This window comes from Lissotriton vulgaris, chromosome 8, assembly GCF_964263255.1.
Source record: "Lissotriton vulgaris chromosome 8, aLisVul1.2, whole genome shotgun sequence".
NCBI lineage: Eukaryota > Metazoa > Chordata > Amphibia > Caudata > Salamandridae > Lissotriton > Lissotriton vulgaris.
The window spans coordinates 82075496-82097323 of NC_141696.1; the positions used below are offsets into that span (position 1 = coordinate 82075496).

Here is a 21828-nt window from a genome sequence, read left to right on the forward strand (position 1 = left end):
ACTGGCCGGCCCTTTTGAGTTTGGCAGCCAGGTATTCCGGTTTGCCTGTGTGCAGGGCTTTGTGGGTGAGGCAGGCTGTTCTGAAGCTGGCTTGCAACTCAATTGGGATCCATTTGAGTTCTCGAAGTGCAGGCGAGATGTGATCAAATTTCTTAGTTCCCGTGACCATTCTGGCTGCTGCATTCAAGGTTGTTTTCAGGGGGCGAGGCGGGATTTTGCTGTCCCAGTCAGGACTTCAATCCCATAGTCAAATCTGGAGAGCACCAGTGATTGTGTGGCTTGTTGAAGGTCCTTAGGCGGGAGGTAGGATTTTATTTTGTACTGTAATTTCAAATTGAGGAAAGCACTTTTTGCGGATCTTGTAATATGTTTTTTAATGTCCAGTTTCGGGTCTAGGGGGATACCTAGAGATTTTACCGAATCCGCCAGGATGAGGTTACCATTGAGGGCATCAATAGCTTTGAGCCATTCTGCGATTTGTGGGTTTTCGTCCTTGTTGGAGATGAGGCGTATTTCTGTTTTCTCTTGATTGAGTTTCAGGTGATTGTTTGAGAGCCAGTACTGTACCTCTCTGAGTGTGGCGTTGAGTCTCTGGATGTCGTCAATGGAGGTGGTTTCCAGATAGAGTTGTGAGTCCTCCGCATATAGGTGGAACGGGATGTTGGATTTCCTGAGTAGAGTGGTAAGGGGTTCAATGTAAATGTTGAAAAGCTGAGGGGAGAGCACTGATCCTTGTGGAACACTCCTGTTGACGGGGTGGAGGTCGGACTCCAAGTTTAAAATTTTTATTCTTTGTGAGCGGTTGTGGAGAAAGGAAGAGAACCAGTGGAGGACCGTCTCTTCAAGACCAACCCTTTCTTGTAGAACCTTGATGAGCAGTTTGTGATCAACTGCATCGAATCCAGCCAATAGGTCTAGGAGGATGAGAAGGCAGCATTGGTCCGAGTCAAGTGACTTGAGTAGATCTCTATGACATTGAGGATTGCGGTTTCACTGCTGCAGCCCTTTCTGAAGCCCGATTGGTGGGGATCTAGGAGATTGATGTTGTCCAAGTGTTGGGTCAGCTGAGGAAGTACACATCTTTCCCAGATTTTGGGCAGAAGATACAGGTCTAAAGTTGTTCAGATCCTCTGTGTCTAGACCTGGCTTTTTCAGCAGTAAAGCGACTTGGCCAACTTTGAGGCAGTCTGGAACTACTCCTGAGCTCAGTGAGCCGTTAATGATCTTGCACCATAGTGGAGCTAGGGCGAGCTTCAGGTCCTTGGTAGATTGAGGGGGTAACTGATCCAGGGCGTGGGATGAGGGTTTAGCATTGGAGATTAGTTTGATTATCTCTGCTTCCTGAATGGGAAGGAAGACCATTGTTTTGGGGGGGGGGGTTTAAGGAGGCGCAATCGTTTGATTCAGACACCTGGATCTCGGCGGAGTGGATGAGATTTGAGCCAAGTGAGAGGTTGATCTTAGCGATTTTGTCAATGAAAAGTTCCTGCGGGCTGCTTGGAGTTGATCGCGATGGAGGGCGGTGGGATTGTTCCTCCAGATTCTTTCTGAGGCTCTTAGATGTCTTCTTTCTTCATTGATATCAGTGGTGAACCATGATCTGGATGGAATGCTCCTGGATTTTTTTTAGTTTCAGAGGTGCAAGGCTGTCTAAGGTGAGAGTCATATTAGAGTTGTAAAGAAAGGTGAGTTCAATAGTTGAGAGGTGATCAGTGATGTTGGGGAGGAGCGAGCTTATTCTTTCTTCTAGAACAGCTCGAGGGCTCTGAGCTGTGTTCCTAACCCATTTGGGCGGGGGGTCCTGCTTGGAGTGTTGAGTTAGGACCGCTTGGTTGATGCAGAAAAGGATGATGTGATGGTCGGACAAGTATATGGGAAGGATGTGGTCAATGGTGATTGCATTGCTTTCGACAAGTGTTGCTCCTTTGTGGTGAGTTTCTTCTGAGCAGTGTTGGGTCAGATTGTTTTCTAGTAGGAGGTTGTTTAGGGACTGAATGAGCAGGTTTATTGTTTCATTCCATCTTAGATTGAGGTCGCCTAGAATTTTATTGTTTGAGTTACCGAGTGTGCAATGTGCAATCTAGTCAGAAAGGTGTTCCCCGAATTCGGAGGAGTTGCCTGGGGGGTGGTAAAGGAGATGGCAAATTGATGGCCTGTTATCGCATGTCTTGATGTTGACTGAGAGACACTCAAAGGTGCTATACAGGCAGGATGAAATTTCTGTGATGGAGATGATGTTCCTGTGAATGATTGCTACGCCCCCTCCCCTTTGCTCTTGTCGGCCTTTGTTGATCATTGTGAATCCAGGAGGCACCAGCATGTCCATGCTGGGGTAAGAGAGATTATTGAGCCAGTGCTCCGTGATGAATGTTATGTCTATGTCATGGGAGAGGATGGCTTCTGCTAGTTTGTGTGCTTGTTTAGAGGCTGATCTGCAGTTTAGGAGCATGCAGTTAATGGGGGACCCTTCTTTGCCTGGATTCTTAGTCGACGGGGCTCTGGGAAGAGAGGTTAGGTGGGCTGAGGGTCTAGGGTCTCTCGGTGGAAGGTGTTCTCTTCAGACTCCCGTAATTACTTGGTTCATAGATTTGGGGGAGGAATTAGAGGGAGAGTCATAGGTTGAGGCTAGGTATGCCGCTTCCCGAGAGGAAAGTGCGGCTTTCGCTCTTCTGGGTCTCTCAGAGCGATTGTCAGTACCCATTCTGTTGGTCGAAGGCCAGGACCTGGGGGGACAGGGGTCCCACTGGGGGGCAATGCCTTGGCACACTCTGGATAGGTGAGAGTAGGCAGTGCTGTGGGCGGCTGGGTGGACTTTCGAATCGCGACCAGGATGGATAAAGTTTAGTTCAGACCTCGGGTCAGGGTTTCAAGCTGAGTTTCCAGGAGGTTTAGGCGCTGCGTCTTGATATCCACGGTGGGGAGTCTGGGGCAGCATTGACAGAAGGGGAGGGGGTGGGTCCCAATCAATGTGGCTATTGGGGGAGAAGCTGCCTGGTATGTCTCTTCGAGGGATCATGAGCAGGGGGAGTACTGGCTCATGAAGAGGGTTAGGCCTCGTGTGGCCTGAGGGCATGGTGGGGCTGAAGGGAGACTGAGCTTGGGGGTGAGGCTCACTCCTGGATGGCGGGTTGGGATGAGAGGGGGACAGGAGTGGGAGGGTCGTCTGCCAGTGGGGATGGGATCTTTAATCGGAGGTGCGGTGTTGTGGGAGGTGTCTTGGAAGGGCGGGGATGGGGATCTTGAAGGGTGTGTGAGAAGGGTCTGGAGTCTCACCTGCCGTGGAAGGCTCGCTGGGGGGGAGGGGGGGCTCAGGCCGGGTTGCGTGATGTGCAAGGGTGCCTTTTTTAGCGAGAGGAAGAGGGAGTCAAAAACCTCGAGGTTATCATTGTTACCCTTATCATATGTAATGACTGTGCCATTCGAGTAGATGGTTATGGAGATATTACCACTCGGCGTCTGGTGATCTAGGAGAGAGGACGTCAATTTGTGGCTATGGGATGTGATGGTGGTTTTGGAGATGTGAAGATGTGTGTTGAGGATGATGATCCAGTTGTCAGGTCTTTAATTGTGGAAGATGAGGTCCATTTTGAACTGCCCTTTAGAGGAGAAGTGGAAGGTATCTATGAATAGTGTTTCGGGGTGCTGTCTGATCAGTCTATGTTTGAAGTGTCTCTTCGCTTTGCCAGTGAGGTTGGAGGGGAAAGTGATCGCTAATGAGTTCGGACCGTGGGGTGTCAGACACTTCGGTATTCGCGGGGTGACAGCCATTAGCGTGGCCGGTGGCATTTTGTCTGGGTTATGAGGGAGGAGGGTTCCCTCAGGGGTGTAAAGGAGAGAATGTTGTGTGGAGGGGAGAGTGCTATCTAGTCAGGTGGGGGCTTGAGGAGTTACCTCCCGGTGGGAAGAGACCAGTGGGGGATTGGAGGGGCGATGGGGGGGGGGGGGGGGGGGGGGGGGGGACGAGTACGGGTGGAGTAGGGCTTTTTCAAGGACCAGGTTTGAGAGATGGTGTTAGTCTGGTATCTTGGGGAGGGGGCCTTTGTCGTTAAGGGCACTCTCCAAAGGTAGCTGGGACACCTCTGCCGCAATGTGATGGTGGTTCGCCGATTAGGTCCCTGGTGGGCATTTCAGGGAAGGGCGTCTGGAGGTTGCCTGCACTAATCTGTGGGTCCTTGGGACCGTTAGGGGGCAGTGGATCAGGACTCTCTAGAAGCCAGTCCAAGTATGGTCCCTGGTAGTCATTTCGGGGACAGGCACCTATGGGCTGCCTACACTGACCTGTGAGTCTTTATTACGGTGTCTGGCGCGTTGGGAGGGGCATTGGCTGGAGGCCCTCTTGCGGTCGGTCTTAGGCGAGATCTTAAAGGCTCCCCAGAGGTAATTGTGAGAATTCGATGAGTTCAACCAAGGGCGCCCATCTTAGTGACAGGCATTTTAGTGCACTCAGGGTAGGTCTCGTGGGGTTGCTTCAGACCTGCGCTCGTGTGTCCCGGAGAGCTGGCGTCATTGGCTTGTAGGGCCTGGAAGCTGGGAACGATCTGAGGAGTAGTTTTGTCTCTGCTGAAGGGAGAATTCATTTTTTCGTGGGGATGGTGGCCATTACTGGGTCAGGCACAGTGAAATCTTGCTTTACTGAGACTCAGGGTTCAGCTCCTGTCTCGGGATAGCCTCTTTACTGTCTGGGGTCAAGCCCGTTCAGCTTTAGTATAGTACCAGGGCCTCATAGGGTCTTCATGAGGGCTCGTTATTGAGCAATCATGGCGGCCATTACTGAGTCAGGCGGCAAGGGCTTATAGGGTGTCAAGTCCCGGGGCTCCTCTCGCTCCTCGGGACAGCCTAGTTACCGTCGAGGGTCACAAATGACCCTTCTTCTGGTGATCAGGATGTTCCAGGCTACTAGGGGTCTTCAGTGTCTTTAAAGCTGGCTAAATTCCTGTAATGTATCTGTAATTGGCAGCCATTACGGGGTCAGGCAGCAGCGGCTCCTAAAGTGCTGCGTCCCGGGGGCTACGCTTCCGTTTCAGGACAACCTAGTTTTCGTCGAGGGTCGCAGATGACCTGCTTCAGGAGGCTCCAGGCTACCGGGAGTCTTCTTGTGGCCTTAGTGTTGATGTAGAATAGGCACTGATCTGTTCCAATGGAAGCAGGTCCAGGGAGATGTAACAATACAGCCTATAGCCAATAGCATGAAGCAGGCCTTGAGGAATGTACTCACTCACTCGCTATAGCGAGTAAGATTTTCAGGGCGAGTTATTTGTAGGGCCTACCAGCCCGGTCTGGTGAGCAAGCGCATGAGAAATAAAGATGCCTTTAAATCTTGTTTTTATCTTGTTACATTTGCTGTGTAATCAACGGCAGAGGTGAAATGTCAGCCTATATCTTCTAACAAATTCTTCTTTTTATACTGGAGATTGGCATTTTCTTTTCTTTCTCGGACTTTAAAGTTAAAAGATTTTGTAAAGTGAACTGTCTGACAATCGTGTTGGACACATAACATTTAAATAGCTTGTAAATGAATTGTACATATATTTCAAAATATATTTCAGCAGTTAGGAGTGAGATGGTAACAACTATTTAAATAGGATCTAAACAAATCAGAATTCCTTACTTAGTGATGTGCAAATGATAAATATTTGCTTATACCTGATTTCCACACTTTGGGCCAGATGTACTGCTGTTTTTTGCGGTCGCAAACAGGAAATCGGCCCGTTTGCGACTGCAAAAAAGGGTCCTGGCATGTACAAAAGCTACTTGAAGAGTCAGTGACTCGCAAAATAGTGTTTACGACTCGCTATTAACAAGGGGCGTCCCTTCCTAATAGCGAGTCACGATGGAATGTACCATTGTTTTGAGACTGCATTTGCAGTCGCAAAACACACGAAGTTTACCACCTACTTCAAGTAGGTGGTAAGCAACTCGCAAACCGGAAGGGGTCCCAGGGGACCCCTTCCCCTTTGTGAATGTATGCGAAAATATTTTTTAAGAGCAGGCAGTGGTCCCAGGACCACTGTTTCCTCTTAAAAAATGAAACAAACGTTTAATTTTACTTTTTAAAATGCATACCTTTTTTCTTTAACGAAAACAGGATACATTTAAAAAAAAACTTCTTTATTAAAAAAGCAGTCAAGGACATGGTGGTCTGCTGACCCCAGCAGGCCACCATCCCTGTGAGTGGTGGCCATTCCTAATGGGGTTGCAAATAGCACCTGCCTCATGAATATTAAGGAGGCAGGCAATTTGTGACCCCATTAGGAATCGCTAACAATGTCTGAGTCACTGTTGTAAATTGCATTTTGCGAGTCGCAAAATGTAGGGGTTGTACATTTGGCCCCTTATCATTTGCACACTATGTAGTTTTATCAGTACAACTGTTAGTGAGCGAGATAGTTTGTGGCCATTTGAATTGAAAATATCTGCCTGTAAATGACAGTGTGATACATCTTGCTTTAGTAATATATTTATTAAAAGTTAGAGTTTCAAACATGAACTGAGAAACACTCCTGCCTTGATTACATTGCAATTAATAAACGAAGTGACAAGTCAGGGATCATGTGTACCCTGTTTGTGAGCTACATTTGTATTATACAAGAAGCACAAGTTTAGACTGGTGAATCCAACAAGGGTTTTTGTACAGCAGACATTTTGAACTCACATATTCAAAGTGTTCTCATATGTGATAATAAATAAAAAGGCGACTTAGCAAAAAATAATATTTGCCTAGGAGACAAGATTTTGGGTCAAGCACATTACAATTATGCCGAGTAGATTCTTAAAGTTTTCGAGGCCTGTGAGCTGAGATAGTAATACTCTTCCGAGTCACATCAAAGCCCACCCTATCCATATTTTAAACACTTGGATACCAAAACACTCCTAAAAAATGTCTAATTATAATGAAGGAAACAAAACTGACAACTAATAGTGACAGATGCAAGTAGAGAGCACAAGTAAATCTAGGCCCTCAAAGAGTGTCTTCATGAATTAGTGAACATGGTCTTGCTTATACTGCCACTTGCTAAAAATGGAAAATGTTAAGCATCTGTTCGTGGCATGTAGTACTGTAGATTCACTTGCGGTGCATACTCCTGCCATCTAGTGTAGGGCTTGGACTAGTCCAACTTGTTTTTCTTCGAAGAAATATTCTAGTTATTAAGTATTGTCACTCCACCCATTACTGGCAATAGGCATTAGCTCCATTGTTAGATGTTTCTCTGCGGTGAGGGTAAATGGAGCATAACTATATAGAAATAGACCTTGCGAAGAATTAAGTAAGAAGGCCCTCTGCCACAACCAAAGGATTCTGGGGTGGAGAGTGGGTGCATGTGAATCTACAGCACTACATGCCACAAGCAGATGCTTACAGGGCTAGAAATATTTTCTGTTTGTGGCATGTGTAAAAGCAGTTCTTCCCTAAATGGTGTCTAGTCAGAGGATGATGCAGAGGGCTGGTAGAGTGTACGAACTACAGCCTGGCCAATGTTAACTTTTTGGCATGCTAAGACATCCACACAGTAATGCTTGGTGAAAGCGTGTGCAGCAAACCAGGTAGCTGCTTTGCAGATATCAGCTGTAGCGATGTTGCAGAAGAAAGCCATAGAGGTCCCCTTTTTGATGGTAGATAGGGGTCTGGGAGGGATAGGCATAGATAGTTTGGCCTTAGCGTAACTGGTCTGGATACATTTGATCAACCAGCTTGCTATTCCCGCTTTAGAGAAAGCATGGCCTTTGTGTGATGTGAAAAGCCAGACAAAGAGTTGCTGTGTGTACCCGGAAAGGTTTTGTCCTGTCAATGTAATACACAAGGGCCCTTTCGACATTAGTGTGTGAAGCGCCCTCTCTGCGAGGTACTCTAGATGTGGGAAGAACACTGGAAGTTCGATAGTTTGAGGTGGAAATACCTTGAATCTACTTGGGGAGAGATTTGGGGTTTGTCCTAAACTACCCTATCGGCGTGAACTTGGAAGAAGAGTTCTTGAAGGGGTAGAGCATGAAGCTCACTCATACGCCTGAGTATAGTGATGGCCACTATGAAGGCTACTTTCATGAAAGGAACTGCAAAAGGCTAAGAGTCAAGTGGTCCAAAAGGAGGGCCCATAAGACAGTTATGTTGAGATTCAACCGGGGGCAGGTGGAAACCTGGGCGGAATGTCTTTTAAGTCCTTCAATGATTGACTTAATGACTGGATCTCTGAAACCTGAAGTGTGTTCCCTGTTCTGAAGGTAGGCAGCAATAGTGGTCAAGTGAAGACCAACAGGCGGCGAGAAACCCCTGCAGTCTTCCCCCAACAGGTTTAGGGTGATCGTGGGGAAGGGAGCTGTGGCGGCTGATTTAGCTCGGGCCCCTCTACCTCTTCCTTTGGAGTTACTGCCCTCGTAACCTCCTGTGGAGTCGCTACATGATAGCATTTGTTGGTTCTGCTACCTCTGGCAGGAGGCAGATGCCTCAGAAGAGGTTGTCTTGGAGTTGCCTCTGTAGTAGGGCCTTCGAAAGGAACAATGTAGACAAGGCATTTGGAGAGCTCCCATCGCTTTTGCAGTGTCCATATCCTGTTTAATCTTTTCCAGCATCTCATCAACCTGCGGTCCAAAGAGACGATCCCTGTCGAAAGGCAGGTTGAGGAGATGCTATTGTACCACTGGTTTAAAACCAGGGACACGCAGCCAGGTGTGGCGTCTAATCAGAATTCTGGAGTGAATGCCACACATTTAGCAAATAGAACAAATGGACGGAATTCTGAACAAATCAAACACAGATCTGGGTTTAATCCATTGTTTTGCTCCCCACGCCACCCCAGTTTCGACCTAGCCATATGCAAATCACACATGGAAACAGTCCAGCCTGAATTGCCAGGCCATCCTGGGACCGGACACAGAATCCTGGGACTGGTTTTGGGGTATCACACCTCATCAGCCAGGTTAGCTTGAATCCAGTGGCACAGTGAGCACAGGATCCATCTCTGGGCATACCCTTCCCACTTAGGGCGACAAAAGCAAAAAGAACAAATGGACGGAATGATGAACAAACCAAACATTCACCCCCAGCCACAGGTTTAATCCATTGTTTTTTTGCTCACCACTCCAGCCCAGTTTGGACCCAGCCAAATGCACTTTGTTTAAACCACAGCAGCTGGTGATGCTAGAAATGAACTTCTCATCTGAGACAAGCTTGTTTCCCTGCTTTTTTAACTCATCTGAGAGGTGTTGGAGGAGCTCCTCCATCTCATCTCACTGAGCACAGTCCAAACATAAGAGCAGTCAGATGGAGTTTGCAATTCTCCAGTGGTTCACCGATTGAGCGGTGATGCGTTTCCTCACCGCATCAATCTTTCTGCTTTCTTTATCCGGCATAAGAGCATTGCCAGTGCCCTGTGCACTTGTGTGCTTGAGAGCTGAATGAGCAATCAAAGTCGCAAAGTCTCTCCACGAGGAAGTTCTCATTCACGTCCTCTTGATCCCTAAGCAGCTCAACCTTGTGGAAGGTGGCAGCCCTGCTAATGATCTTGTGATACGAGTTGGTAATATCAGAAGGGGATGGCTTTGCATAGTTGAGGTCTGGGTCCGTATCTATAGGTGGGTCAATGGTATAGTCAACCCATGGATCGTCACCAGCACCCAGGCCAATCACTGCCTCTTACAGATCAAGGGGGTATGAAGGGCGTCCCCTTATAAGAAGAGCACAGTGATCCCTCTGGTTAGTGTGTTTGAGGAAGGGGTGGTGGAGGAGGTGCTGGTGGAGGAGGAGGTGCAGATGCAGGGTGCAGAGGTGCTGCTGGACTAGTGCCCTGTCACAATGCTTCCTCAACTTGGGTGGAGGAGAGTGTTCTTGTGCAAGCTCCTCCTCAAAAGTCAGCTTCTGTTTGCTGGAAAGGTCTTGCTTCGACTCAACACAGATGTTTTTTGCACGACGCGTGTAGAGTGGCCTTTCAGAGCCGATGGAATTTTGGAAGCCAAGCTAGGTTTCCGTGGCAGCTTCAAAGGTGTTGTCAGCACCGATTGCGGAGTCAGGAGCGGCTGCTTCAGTGGCTGGATTGTACTTTGTCCAGTGCTGGTCTTCAGGTCTTCAGTGCTGCCTTCAGGCAGTGGTGGACCGGAGTGTGCGCTTCAGGGCTTGATGCCCAACCCTCTATAAGGTGGTATTTGGACTGTCGCTGCTGGTGTAGAGGGGGGGGGGGGTGGTTTGTACTTATACTCAAAGTCTTTTGCTAGACAAGGTGCAGCTGCCCTGCCTTGGAGTCTCAGTGAAAGCCCAGTTCCAGGCTGAAGCAAAGTGCCTAGTGGTCCGGAGTCTCTGGCTGTGGCTCCACCTCAATGTCTTGGTCCCCAAAGAGATCGGGGTGTCATCATCTTGGGAGTGTTCCGTTGCATGCTGAGCTATGTACCAAATTCAGTCTGTACCAGATCGTCTTTTTGGATCAGAAGGTGAGGCAGGAGGCGCAAGAAGCCTTGTACCACTCTAGTGAAGACACAAGCTATAGATCCGATGGTGATATGTCCAGGGGAATTTGGAATGTCTTTTTGGACAGTACTGGAAAGGGGTTCTTTCCATCACAGAGCCTGCATTCTTGATGGAGGAAAAGGAGGGGAAGACCTAGGGAAAATACAAGTGCCCCAAGGAGAGGAGCTATGAAAGGAACTCGGTCGTCAAGGTTGACGGAGGTTACCATGGTTGAAGCAGAAGGAAGATTGTTCATGCAACTGATGAGAGCTGAGAGGTACTTGTGACGGACAGCGCTAGGCGTCGACCCGGAGCTCACAGGATGCACATTCAAACCAGACAGCGGAAAGAAACAATTTGACAATGGAGTCGATGCCCATGCGCATTACAAGTAATAGGTGGAGTCACAATACCTCATGACTTAAAGCCTTCTTCGAAGAAAAACAAGTTGCACATGTCCAAGTCCAACACCAGATGGCAGGAGTATGCACAGCATGTGAATCTACAGATAAACATGCCACAAACATGAACTTTTATCAAATCCGTAGAAAGGAAATACCTGCATGGTTTTGTGGTGTGTTCTGCTGACACAACAAGAAAATGTACTTTAAATCTCCTCACAAGCTCTCATTAGGATGGAAAAAAGAAAATGACCATATGTCAGGTCCTTACATCACATTTTATAAGTTTATGTTAAGCATTACATCAATCTTACCTCGCCGATGTGAACCCGCTGGTGCTTGACAAGCTCGGATCGCCACCTGAAGCTCTTTCCGCACTGGACACACGGGAAGGGCCGCTCCCCAGTATGCGTTTTCAGATGCGTGGTCAGATGCTGCCGCTGTACGAAACTTTTGCCACACTGGGCACACTGGTAGGGGCGTTCCCCAGTGTGAATCCGTTCATGGATGATGAGGGAGGTGTTGCGACGGAAGCATTTCCCACAGGCATTGCAAATATAAGGTCTTGCACTCTTATGGTTCCTCTGGTGTTTCATCAGATCATAACTCCGTACAAAACTCCTTTCACACTGAGTACATGGAAAGAGTCGCTCTTTTGTGTGACGTGGGTTGGCAATGGGAAGGGATTTTTGATCCATGCAGCCGTCCTTGATCTCAGCAGATATATGTGGACCGTCTTCTGTTTGAATTCCTATTGCACCTTCAGTGGATTTCTGTAGTGCGTCTCCTGAATTCTGCAGTCTTTCCAGTTCCTGTCTCCCCTCAGTAATCAAGAGAGCACTGTGTTTGGATTCTTTTGAGAAGGGCCCCAATGCCCCCGAGTCCTCAGAACATTTCCCATTTCCTGATGGATGAAGAATAAAACGTTTATCATAGGAAATTATATTACATCATCTTTTTTCTTAACTGAAAGCTGTAAGCACCTAGAAGCGATTCAGTTCAAAGTGGGTATTAACCCCTTGTATGCTGATGACGGACCCCAGCCGTCATGCACTACGGTGCTCGTGTGCTGATGACGGCTGGGGTTCGTCATGGCCCGCCCCTGTTCTTTTCTTTACCGCACAGCGGCGGAAACGGGCCAGCAGTGAAGGGGTTAAACAAAGACATTCAACTACAATCACTCAGAGCACATGGTTTCTCTCTATAGAATCATAGTTTTACGTAATACAAGTGTAATATAAAAATTTTATCTTTACAAGGCCATTTTTTAACTCCTATCTCTACATATTACCAAACACAAACAGTATTTTGAGTGATGGGATTGAGATCATGGAAACTGCATCATAGAAGAATCGAAATGTTACCTACCATTATCTCTGGTATTTGTTGGAAAGAAAAAATATATATAAATATAAATTTCCCTTGCTGTCGCAAGATCAGTAGCGCACACTCGAGTCCAGTTTAATTATTTTATTTCTTCACCCAAACTAACAAATGCGTTTTGGCCATGACAGCCTTTGTCAATATGAAGACTATCTATTTATCTATGTATATCTATATCTATATATATATTATATATATATATATATATATATATATATTATAGTTATGGTCTTAGCTATTTAAGTACAGTAATAAGATCTTAGCTTACATAAAAAAAATCACAAAAAAAGGGATAAAGTGACTGTATAGTTAGGTGTTCAAATGAGATAACTAAAGCTTAAAAAAAACTCTGAAACTCGACAGTTACAATTTAGTGAACTAACCATAACTCGCTCCCTTGTCATGAACTACTTCTGATCTCACATATTAAATCACTCATGACATGTTAAATGACATCATTGATGACATCACTGATGACACCTCAAATAACAATTTCCTTGAAATTATTGTTCACATTACACCATAAGCCTTTACGTCATTAAAAAAAGACTTAAGTTGTTAGCATAGAGGTTTACAGCAGTCTCATAATAAGTTGGCAATACCTGCATATATACTACAAATGTGTAACTCCGTACTAAATACTATACTTAAAAAAAAAAGTTGTTAGCATATAGGTTATCGTAATATACATCATGGATTTACTGTACGTACAAGTGTGGGTTCACAGAATCTGAATTGAGTAAGCCCTAAAGGCAAGTGGATTTTGAAATTAATATGGTGCACATTTAAAAAAACAGTAACATCCGTTGTACAAGTAGTATTCTGTGTTAAGCAAAGTAAAGGCTAGGCACCCCTGATGTGGTTGCAGGGGCACGTTTCAAAGTAGGTTGTGGTTTAAAGCCAAAGGTCTTTTAAAAAACAAATCGGTTAGAAAACCTACAAATTCTGTTAACAAATTATCCACTAGTAGACAAGTTGTAGTAACAAGCATGTTTATGAGGTGTAGATGTGTATTTACAGAACGTTACAGAAGTTTGAGGCACTGCAGATCGTTGCATAATCTAGAGTGTATACACATCCCCAGTGTGTGTTAAATCACCTTTAAGGTTGTATGCCATTGTGCTCATATCAGGAATTGGTGTAGTATGTGTTAGCAAACTACCAACTGTTGTCCAGAGGGCATGGCAGAGTGTGTCACATCAATGGTAAATGCATACATGTCAACCGATTAATTTCTGGTGAATGTAAAGTGGCATCTAGTATTTTACATAGCTTTAAGTAAACAGATCCTGGGCAAACTCATTTTAAGTCACTGTACCTTTTTGTCCATAACTGACAAATGTACAAGTACCTAGATTGGTTCCATGTCTCCTCACTAAACAAAAAAGTTCAGATTGCCAAGTAGAGCACTCCGTTGTGCATTATTTTATTATAATGCACATCACTAAGTGCAACATCGTCAAGCATTTTTACAAAGGATACTTTTTACAAAGTGTAGCTCAATGTGGTAACAGATTCTTTTTTTTAAATTTTATTTTTTTATTGAGAATTCATGTAGCACAATAACAGAGCAATATAAATGAATTTCAATGAAAAAGACAAGATACAATATAAGCAAACCACAAAGATTGACAATAAAGAATAAAATAAAACATGGTATGTAGAGGTCGGTTGTCGAATTACATTACTAGTATCTGATTGAATTAATTCTTGTAAATCATGAGATAGTTAATGTTATTAATATAAATATTGAAATGGGTATGGTACCCATAGTTTCGGCAACTCGCTAACAGAAAAAGATGAAAAGAGAATATAGCAAAGAAGAGCATTACCGTAGCCATAATCCTGAAAATCAATGAATTTGCTACAATCTACTAGTACGCCAAGCAGCCACTGGTGCCCATATCTTCATCCCCAATTCTCTTAATTGTTTACCCTCGAGTTGATACAAAGCCGCCTCCACTTTATGTATACCCAATAATCTGGATAACCACATTTGAAAGGTTGGGGCCTCAGTATCTTTCCAAGCTGCTGAAATTAAAATTCTAAGTACAGCTGTGGAGATAAAAATTAAAGCTTCAGTCTCAATATTTAATTTCAATTGGCCTTGGCATCCTATAATCATGAGTGTCGGAGACAAAGTTGGTATTAACCCTTAAAGAAACATTCTACCCCAACAAAACTCCCCCCCCCCTCACATGCCCGCAGTTATGTTCCCTATTAGTGTGCCTGCGTATGTGCTATTAGCCATCCCCTCCCACTGCCTATCACCGTGATGAGCTTGTCTCTCCCTACGCATCTAACCTGTCTTGACAGGGATGCTGTGCAGAATAGTTCTGTTCCTTGTCCAGCTCCTCCGCCTGGGGAATTAAAAGTGCAAGTACCTTCAGCTCCCAGTGTGAACAGGCATCCTGTCTCCCCAGGTCCAGGGAGCTAGTTATATATATTTTTTTTTTTTCCAAAACCTTTATTGCACTTTGCATAGTACTTAGCGGAATGCCTACAACCCTGTGGGCCGGCCGCTATCAGTGGATCGGTGTATACATTAACTTCCAGCACGAAGAGTATCAATACAGTAGGAACGCTAAAGTCGCGACTGATCATGCTGAAAGAGTTATAAGTGCCAGTTGAGCAATTATTCAATGCATGAATTGAGGTTTTGATGTAGATTTTTTTGTTTTTTTATCTTTTTTCCCTTTTTTCCTTTAAATAACAACAACCCGTAACATTTAACAGTTAGGAATGACATTGCGGTCGGACATTAATCAATGCATTTCAATTCTCTCGAGTCTCTTGGAAGTATGGGAACTTGACAGCCCATCACAGTGCGCCTACTCCTTTACCCACCCCACCCACTCCTGCCCCCTTTGGCCCATCTGCCTAAGCTCTAAGAAGAAGCCTATTGCTGCAACCCTGGTCTCCACCCCGTCGCCCCCTCCCGCCCGAGTTCAGCCCTCCTCACCCTCCTCATCAGATTCGTCCTGATCATCTTCTCTCAGGTGTTCGCAGATGTCCCCCCTGTATTCATTCCACTTCAGCCATATCTTATTCCATTTCCCGGGGCATGCTCGGTTGATGTATACTGCTCTCTCTGTTAACATTACCCGGTCCATGTTTAGGCACCACTGGGACTTGGTTGGCAGTTCTGCTGCCCCCCAGCGCTGAGCTATGTCGCGTTTTGCTACCATTAGCCCTGCCGTGACCCATAGTTGCTCGTATCGGTTCAAGTCAGTAGGTTCCCATATATTTAGCAAGCACCTCCTCGGGTCTGGTAATATGGAGTGGTCTAGTGCCTGTGAAAGTGTGCGGAGCACTTGTTTCCAGTACTCCTGGATCTTGGGGCAGTCCCATACGGTATGTAAGAACGTACCTTCCTCCCCACATCTCCGCAGACAGTAGGGATGGGGCGCCCTGTGTATGCGATGTAGCATTTTCCTTGTATAGTAAACCCTGTGCAGTATCTTAAATTGCACTAACCGCATGCGTGCCGAAATGCCTATCTCCTTTGGGGACCCAAGTGCCTCGTTCCATTCATGTTCATCCATATCGCCAATCTCCCCTTCCCATTTCTCTTTCAGGTGTGCTGTGGGTTCAGGACTGTTATTGAGCAGTTTACGGTAAGTGAGGGAGGTCGCCCGTTCCAACATGTAGTCGGTGAGTAGGCGGTCCTCCAAAGGTGTAGAATCTGGGAGCTGTGTGCCTGCTGGAATGGCTGCATGCAGTGCGTGCCGGACTTGAATGTATCTGTACAGTTCCCTGTCACTGAGCTCATAGTGTTCCTGCAATCGGGCAAAGGGGACCACTTCATTCCTCTCCCATAGGTCGCCCACTACAGAGATGCCTATAGTGTCCCATTGTGCGAACCCCTTGGTGTTCCTCAGGTTGCCCAGCATGCGAGAGTCCCAAAGCGGAGTCATCCTAGTAATTCTCCCTTTCCAGCCCAGTGCTGCCGTAGCTGCGTGCCATACCTGCACCGTTATCTTTGTGGGGCCCATCAGAGTGCGCATTTTGCGGCGATCATATAGCGGACCCAACAGACTATCAGCTCCCAGCTGCACCCTGTCCGAATGAAACGCCGGCTCATCGTGAGGTGCGTGCAACCATTGATTAATGGGCTTCAGTTGTGCAGCCCAATAGTACAGTTTTAAATCCGGTAGCGCAATGCCCCCGCTATACCAGTCTCTGTGTAACTTGGATTGTGCCACTCGCGCCGGGAGGTTGCCCCAGAGTAGGTTGGATACCAGAGCCGCCACTTTCTGGAAATACTTGGGTGGCATAGGATAGGGTGAATTGTCAAGGACGTACAAGAAGCGTGGTAACGCCATCATCTTGTAGAGTGCTGCCCTGCCGAGGAGTGTTAATGGCAGGCTGGACCAAAACTCCACATCCCGCTTGAGTCTATCCAGGGGGGGCTTCAGGTTCCTGTCCGCGAACTCATTCGGGTCCCTCGTGACGTGTATGCCTAGATATTTAAAAGATGACCCCGCCAGTCGCAACGGGCAACTATCGTCGAGAGCTGGAGCCGGACCTCGTAACACGTAAATCTCTGACTTGGACCAATTTAGCGTGTAGCCGGAGATCTTGCCGTACGTGTCACAAATGCGTAACAAGGCCGGTATTCCCACCTCGGGGTCCGGTAGATACAGCAGCATGTCGTCTGCGTATAGGGACAGACGGTCTTCCCAACCCCCGGACCCCGGTATTCCCTTGAGGATGGGAGAGGCTCGTATGAGAGTCGCCAGGGGTTCCAGTGAAATGGCAAACAACAGGGGTGACAGAGGGCATCCCTGTCTCGTGCCCCGCCCCAGCTGGAAAGTGCGGGAAATGTGGCCGTTCGCTACCACATGAGCCACTGGGGCCTTATACAGCAGCTTGATCCACGCTAAAAAACGAGGCCCGAACCCCATACGTGTCAGTGTTTCGAAGAGGTACTCCCACTCCACCAAGTCAAATGCCATTTTGGCATCAAGTGCCAGGATTACTGCCGGTGTGGTAATGGTGTCGGCTCTGGCCAGCACACCGTGTAACCGCCTCAAGTTCATCGCTGTGTTCCTGTGTGGCATAAACCCAGACTGATCCGGGTGTATAATCGAGGACAGATGGGGTAGGATTCTTTGTGCCAGTAGCTGGGCCAAGATTTTCACTTCCGCGTTCAATAAGGAAATGGGACGATAGGAGGAGCAATCCTCTGGGGGCTTACCCGGCTTGGGGATCGGTATTATAGTAGCCGTACGTTGGTCCGGTGGGAGGGATCCCCCCTGTAAACAGTCCTCGAACATCTCCAACAGATGCTTACTGAGGGTGTCCGGCATCATTTGATACCATTCCATGGGTATCCCGTTTAGTCCCAGCGCCTTGCCTGGGTTTAGTGCTTTAATGGCCAGCTGGATTTCATCGGCTGTGATGTCCGCCTCCAGTTCGCATGACGCCTCCGGTGAGAGGGTTCGGACTTCGATCGGTGCCAAGAGCGCCTTGGCACACTCAGGTGTGATTTCACGATCCGGGGTGTACACTTTTTTAAAATGGGTCGCAAGCAATTCCGTTATCCGCCTCGGATCAGTGTGCGTCCCTCCCTGTTCGTCTTTTAGACATTGGATCCCCCTGGAATTGCCCTCACGTCTATCGAGCCAAGCCAGCATCTTCCCCGCTTTGTCCCCCACTTCATAAATCCTGTTCTGGGTGTCGGTTATGTGTCCCTTGACTACCAGTCGTAGGTGATCATTGTACAGCTGTTGCTGGAGAGCGAGTGCGTGCATGTTAGCAGTGGAAGGGTGAGACTCATGTGCTGTGGTTCGTTCCCTCAATGTAATCTCCAGGTCGGCCAGTTCCTGAGACTGTTGTTTCTTATGACCGGTTATGGTGTTGATGGCCTGGCCCCGCAGAACTGTTTTATAGGCCTCCCAGAGCGTTACCGGGGAGCGCACTGAACGGGTATTTTCAAGAAAGTAGTGCTTCGTGGTGCGTTTGAGTTCTTTGCTAACCTGTGGAACTTTAAAATATGATGCGTGCATGGGGTAAATGCGCTTGCGTGCTCTCGTCTGTAGGGAAAGCGTTAGTGCTAGTGGTGAGTGGTCAGAAATACCGCGAGGGTGAATCACCAGGGTTTCCACCTGACAAAGGGCCTCCCCCAGCGACAGGAAATAATCGATGCGGGACAGGCTGCCATGCACCGTGGAGTGGAATGTGTACTGTTTCGTGCTCGGGTGTAAATGCCTCCAGATGTCAGACATGCCCATGGCCGTGGTAAATCGCCGAAAGTATGTTTCCCCCCCTGTCTGGTTGGGGGAAGGGTGTTTATCTAGTTGTGGGTCTAGGACCGCGTTGAAATCCCCCCCTAGAATGACTTCTCCCTCAGGGAGAGTTAAAAGGAAGTCTCCTAGTCTTGGGAGGTGGACCGAGTGTAGAGCCGGCGGAATATACACTGATACCAAATTAAAGAGTTTCCCTTCCCATTGTCCCTGCACGGCCGCAAAGCAGCCCTGATCATCCGTTTTAACTGCTAGGGGCATAAAACGTGAGTTCTTCTGTATTAGAATGCCGGACCCCCTGGAGCCGGACGTGAAAGCAGAGTGGGCCCACATCTTGTAGCCTCGTCTATCTAAGGCCTTCGTAGCTCCCCCCACCAGGTGTGTCTCTTGTAGCAGGGCCACAGCAGGTCGCAGGCGCCTAATCGCAGTCAATACCAATCCCCGCTTAACCTTATCCCCCAAGCCCCTCACATTCCAGGAAACCAGGGTCAAAGGCGGGCATTGTGTATCAGAGGGAGTCACCCCCCCTGCAGTTTCGGGATAGCTAGCCATTTAGGGGTGATAGGCACATGATGTATTGCCCCGGAGATGCGGCCGTTCCATCTGCTGCGTCGTCTTGCAGCCAAGTGTGTAGATGCATCATGGGGGCATAAAGTCACTGTCCGTTCCCAATAATGTGTTCTGATTCCTGTAAGTACCGAAACACTGCCCTCGACCCTTTGTGCACATTCCCAACAAAAACATTCCAAAACAAACCCCCCTCCCTGCCTCCCTGCTTAACGGACCTTTAACTGCCCGCCTCCCCAACTGAGCAGAGTGCTTTACCCATCCCCAAACCAGAGTACTTGCGTGTAGGGGGGGAGAGCGTCTCCCCAGGCAGGCGGCCTCCCTGAAGGCTTTCGGGGCGGCCATGCCAGCATCTACGTGTAGCAACGAAAGAGATAAGTCAGTTCAGTGGTCAGCGGCTTCTTAGTGCGCAGAGTCCGTGGTCGGAGTCATTCTTCCTCGCCGCCCCCTTCAAATCCATGGGAGGGCGAGGGTTCCGTTCCCTCCACTCGACCTGATGCTTGTGAGCCAGTCCTGCTGCCCTCCCCGCGGTCTCGATCCGGTCTGTGTGATTTGCGCTGTCTTCCAACGGTGTGCCAACCCTCCAGCCAGTCACGGGCTGCATCAGGGGAGTCGAAGATCCATACCTTTTTGTCCGCCACCACCCTCAGCTTAGCTGGGAAGATCATTGAATACGGGAGTTCTTTGTCTCTCAGGGTCTTTTTTACCTCCAGGAACGTTCTCCGTCTCCTGGCCACCTCCGCTGTATAGTCCGGGAAGAAAGCAATCCTGGAGTTCTGGATCTGGATGGCCGGTGCCACCCTCGCGGCCTGCAGAATGGCATCCCGATCCCGGAAATTAAACAATCTGGCCAGTATCGGTCGTGGCGTGGCCCCCGACTTGGGTTTTCCTCCCGGAACGCGGTGCGCCCTTTCGACGGAGAAGAAGTTAGAGAGTCCCTTTGGCTTGAGCCGTGTTTTGACCAGGTCCTCCACATATAGGTCCAACGCCCCCGTGTCTTCCGATTCCGGCACACCTAAAATTCGGACATTATTGCGCCGGGAGCGCCCTTCCTGGTCATCCAGCTTGTCCCTCAGCAGTCTGTTATCGGCTTGCAGACGTTCTACTGCTGTTTGCAGTTCGGATACATCCTCAACCAGCGATTTAGTGACCACCTCGACCTGCTTGACCCGCTCGTTCATCTTTTGGAGATCCGCTCTAATCAGGGTGACCTCCGTCGCCGTGGCACCCACCGTCGTTTGTACTTGGGCCAGAGCAGCCAGGACATCATCTAGCGTGGCCTTTCTCGCCCCCTCCGCTTCTGTCGTTTTGCCGGCGGCCTTGCGTTGGTCTTGGGGCGGCGAGTGCCTCTCAAAAGCAAATTTGTCCAATTTGGCCTGGGCCGTATTGTTTCTGGGGCCCCTGTGAGACATGGTTCAGCCGCGAAGTATACTGGCAGCAGGGGAGAGTGATCTTGCGTGGGTCGCGCTCTCCGATGGCTGGCTGTGTTTGATGTATTGGTCACCGCCGTGGGGGATGGTGTTTCCTCGCTGGTGTGCAGCGGTCCAGCGCACTCACATGGATCGTGTACTAAGCAGGTGCCAGGTCGCCCCCCAGCAAGTGGTCCCAAGGGGAGTTTGGTGGTGCGCTGTGCGCTGCGGTTTACCCCAGCTGCGGTCGTCGCAGTATGTCTCTCCTCAGTATCACCCCGCCTAGCGCACCGGCCAGGCTCCTGCCCCTCTTGTGGCTCAGTGTGTAAATGTCCCCTGGTGTTCCCGTGGAGAAGTCCGCAGCGCCCACTGCCCTATGGCCGCAGTGGTCGCCGAGTGAAGCTTCTGGACGCTGTGTGGCTTTGACGGCCGTTTCTGGGGCCCGGCGTACTCCGTTTGCGTGGCAATGGCGGCACCAGGCGTTTGTGCAGCCTCTGTCGCTCCACTGGTGAATGCGTGCGGGACCGGGGGGCGCCGATGGGAAGCGTTGATGTGCGTTGATGTGCGCCCCTGTGCTCCGGGTGACGGGAGACGGGGGGGGGGGAGCCTCGCGGAGGTGTCCGGGTGGTGCGCTCGTAGAGCCGGCGCTTCCTGCCACTCACCCCCGCCTTTGGGCCACTTCCGGCCGGATTCAGTCGTGCCTTCAGTCCGCGGCTGCACTGCTGCTGTCAGGCCCCGCTCCTCCTCCGCCCCTTGACCACGGGATCTTGCCCTTTCAGGCCGCCGCCGTTCCTGGAAATTATAGCGATGCTTGCCGCACGGACGCTGGGTCCGGTCCGCCCCTTTCCGCCTGTAAATGTCAGGATTTAGTCACGGATGTTCGCGGAAAGCCGCCTCAGCCCAGGAGCCTCCTTAACTTTCAGCCGCCATCGTTGGCTGCTAGCCACGCCCCCCGCTAGTTATATTTTTATCCAGCTACTGGGACCCCCCCCCCGGCTCCGACTGCATCTCAAGGGCTTCCAGTGTATCTAGTGCCTCTACTTGCTCTGTTTCCTCCTCTTCCTCTGAGCTTATGTAAGTCTGGTATAAGCCCCAGAAGTTTTTAGGACGGTTCCTAGGTGGGAGCAGCTCACTCTATATTTCCGATTGTGTGCAACAATAGAGCAGGTCTCCGGCCCATCTCTTCTTGGATGGTAACGGGCCTCTCATCCAGCACATGGCAACCACCCTCCTGGCTATTAGAAGGGCCATATCTACTAGACGCCGCTGGGCAACCGGCAATGGCTTGGAGTATCCCAGAAGCGCTAGTTCCTGTTTTGCAGATATCTCCGAGCCCACTATTAGACTGAGTTCCGAAAAAACTTCAGCCCAAAACTTGTGAACGCCCG

The 21828-nt window shown here is 48.7% G+C and overlaps 1 protein-coding gene across 1 annotated transcript in view; it reads right to left on the reverse strand.

The window, feature by feature from the left end:
• The window catches only part of LOC147693453 (uncharacterized), a 177743-nt gene that overhangs the window by 25114 nt on the left and 130801 nt on the right, over nucleotides 1–21828 (reverse strand). The window contains exon 10 of the mRNA XM_086933734.1: nucleotides 11148–11737. Within this exon, the coding sequence (XP_086789860.1) occupies nucleotides 11148–11737 (590 nt within the window). The remainder of the gene's footprint in view (nucleotides 1–11147; nucleotides 11738–21828) is intronic.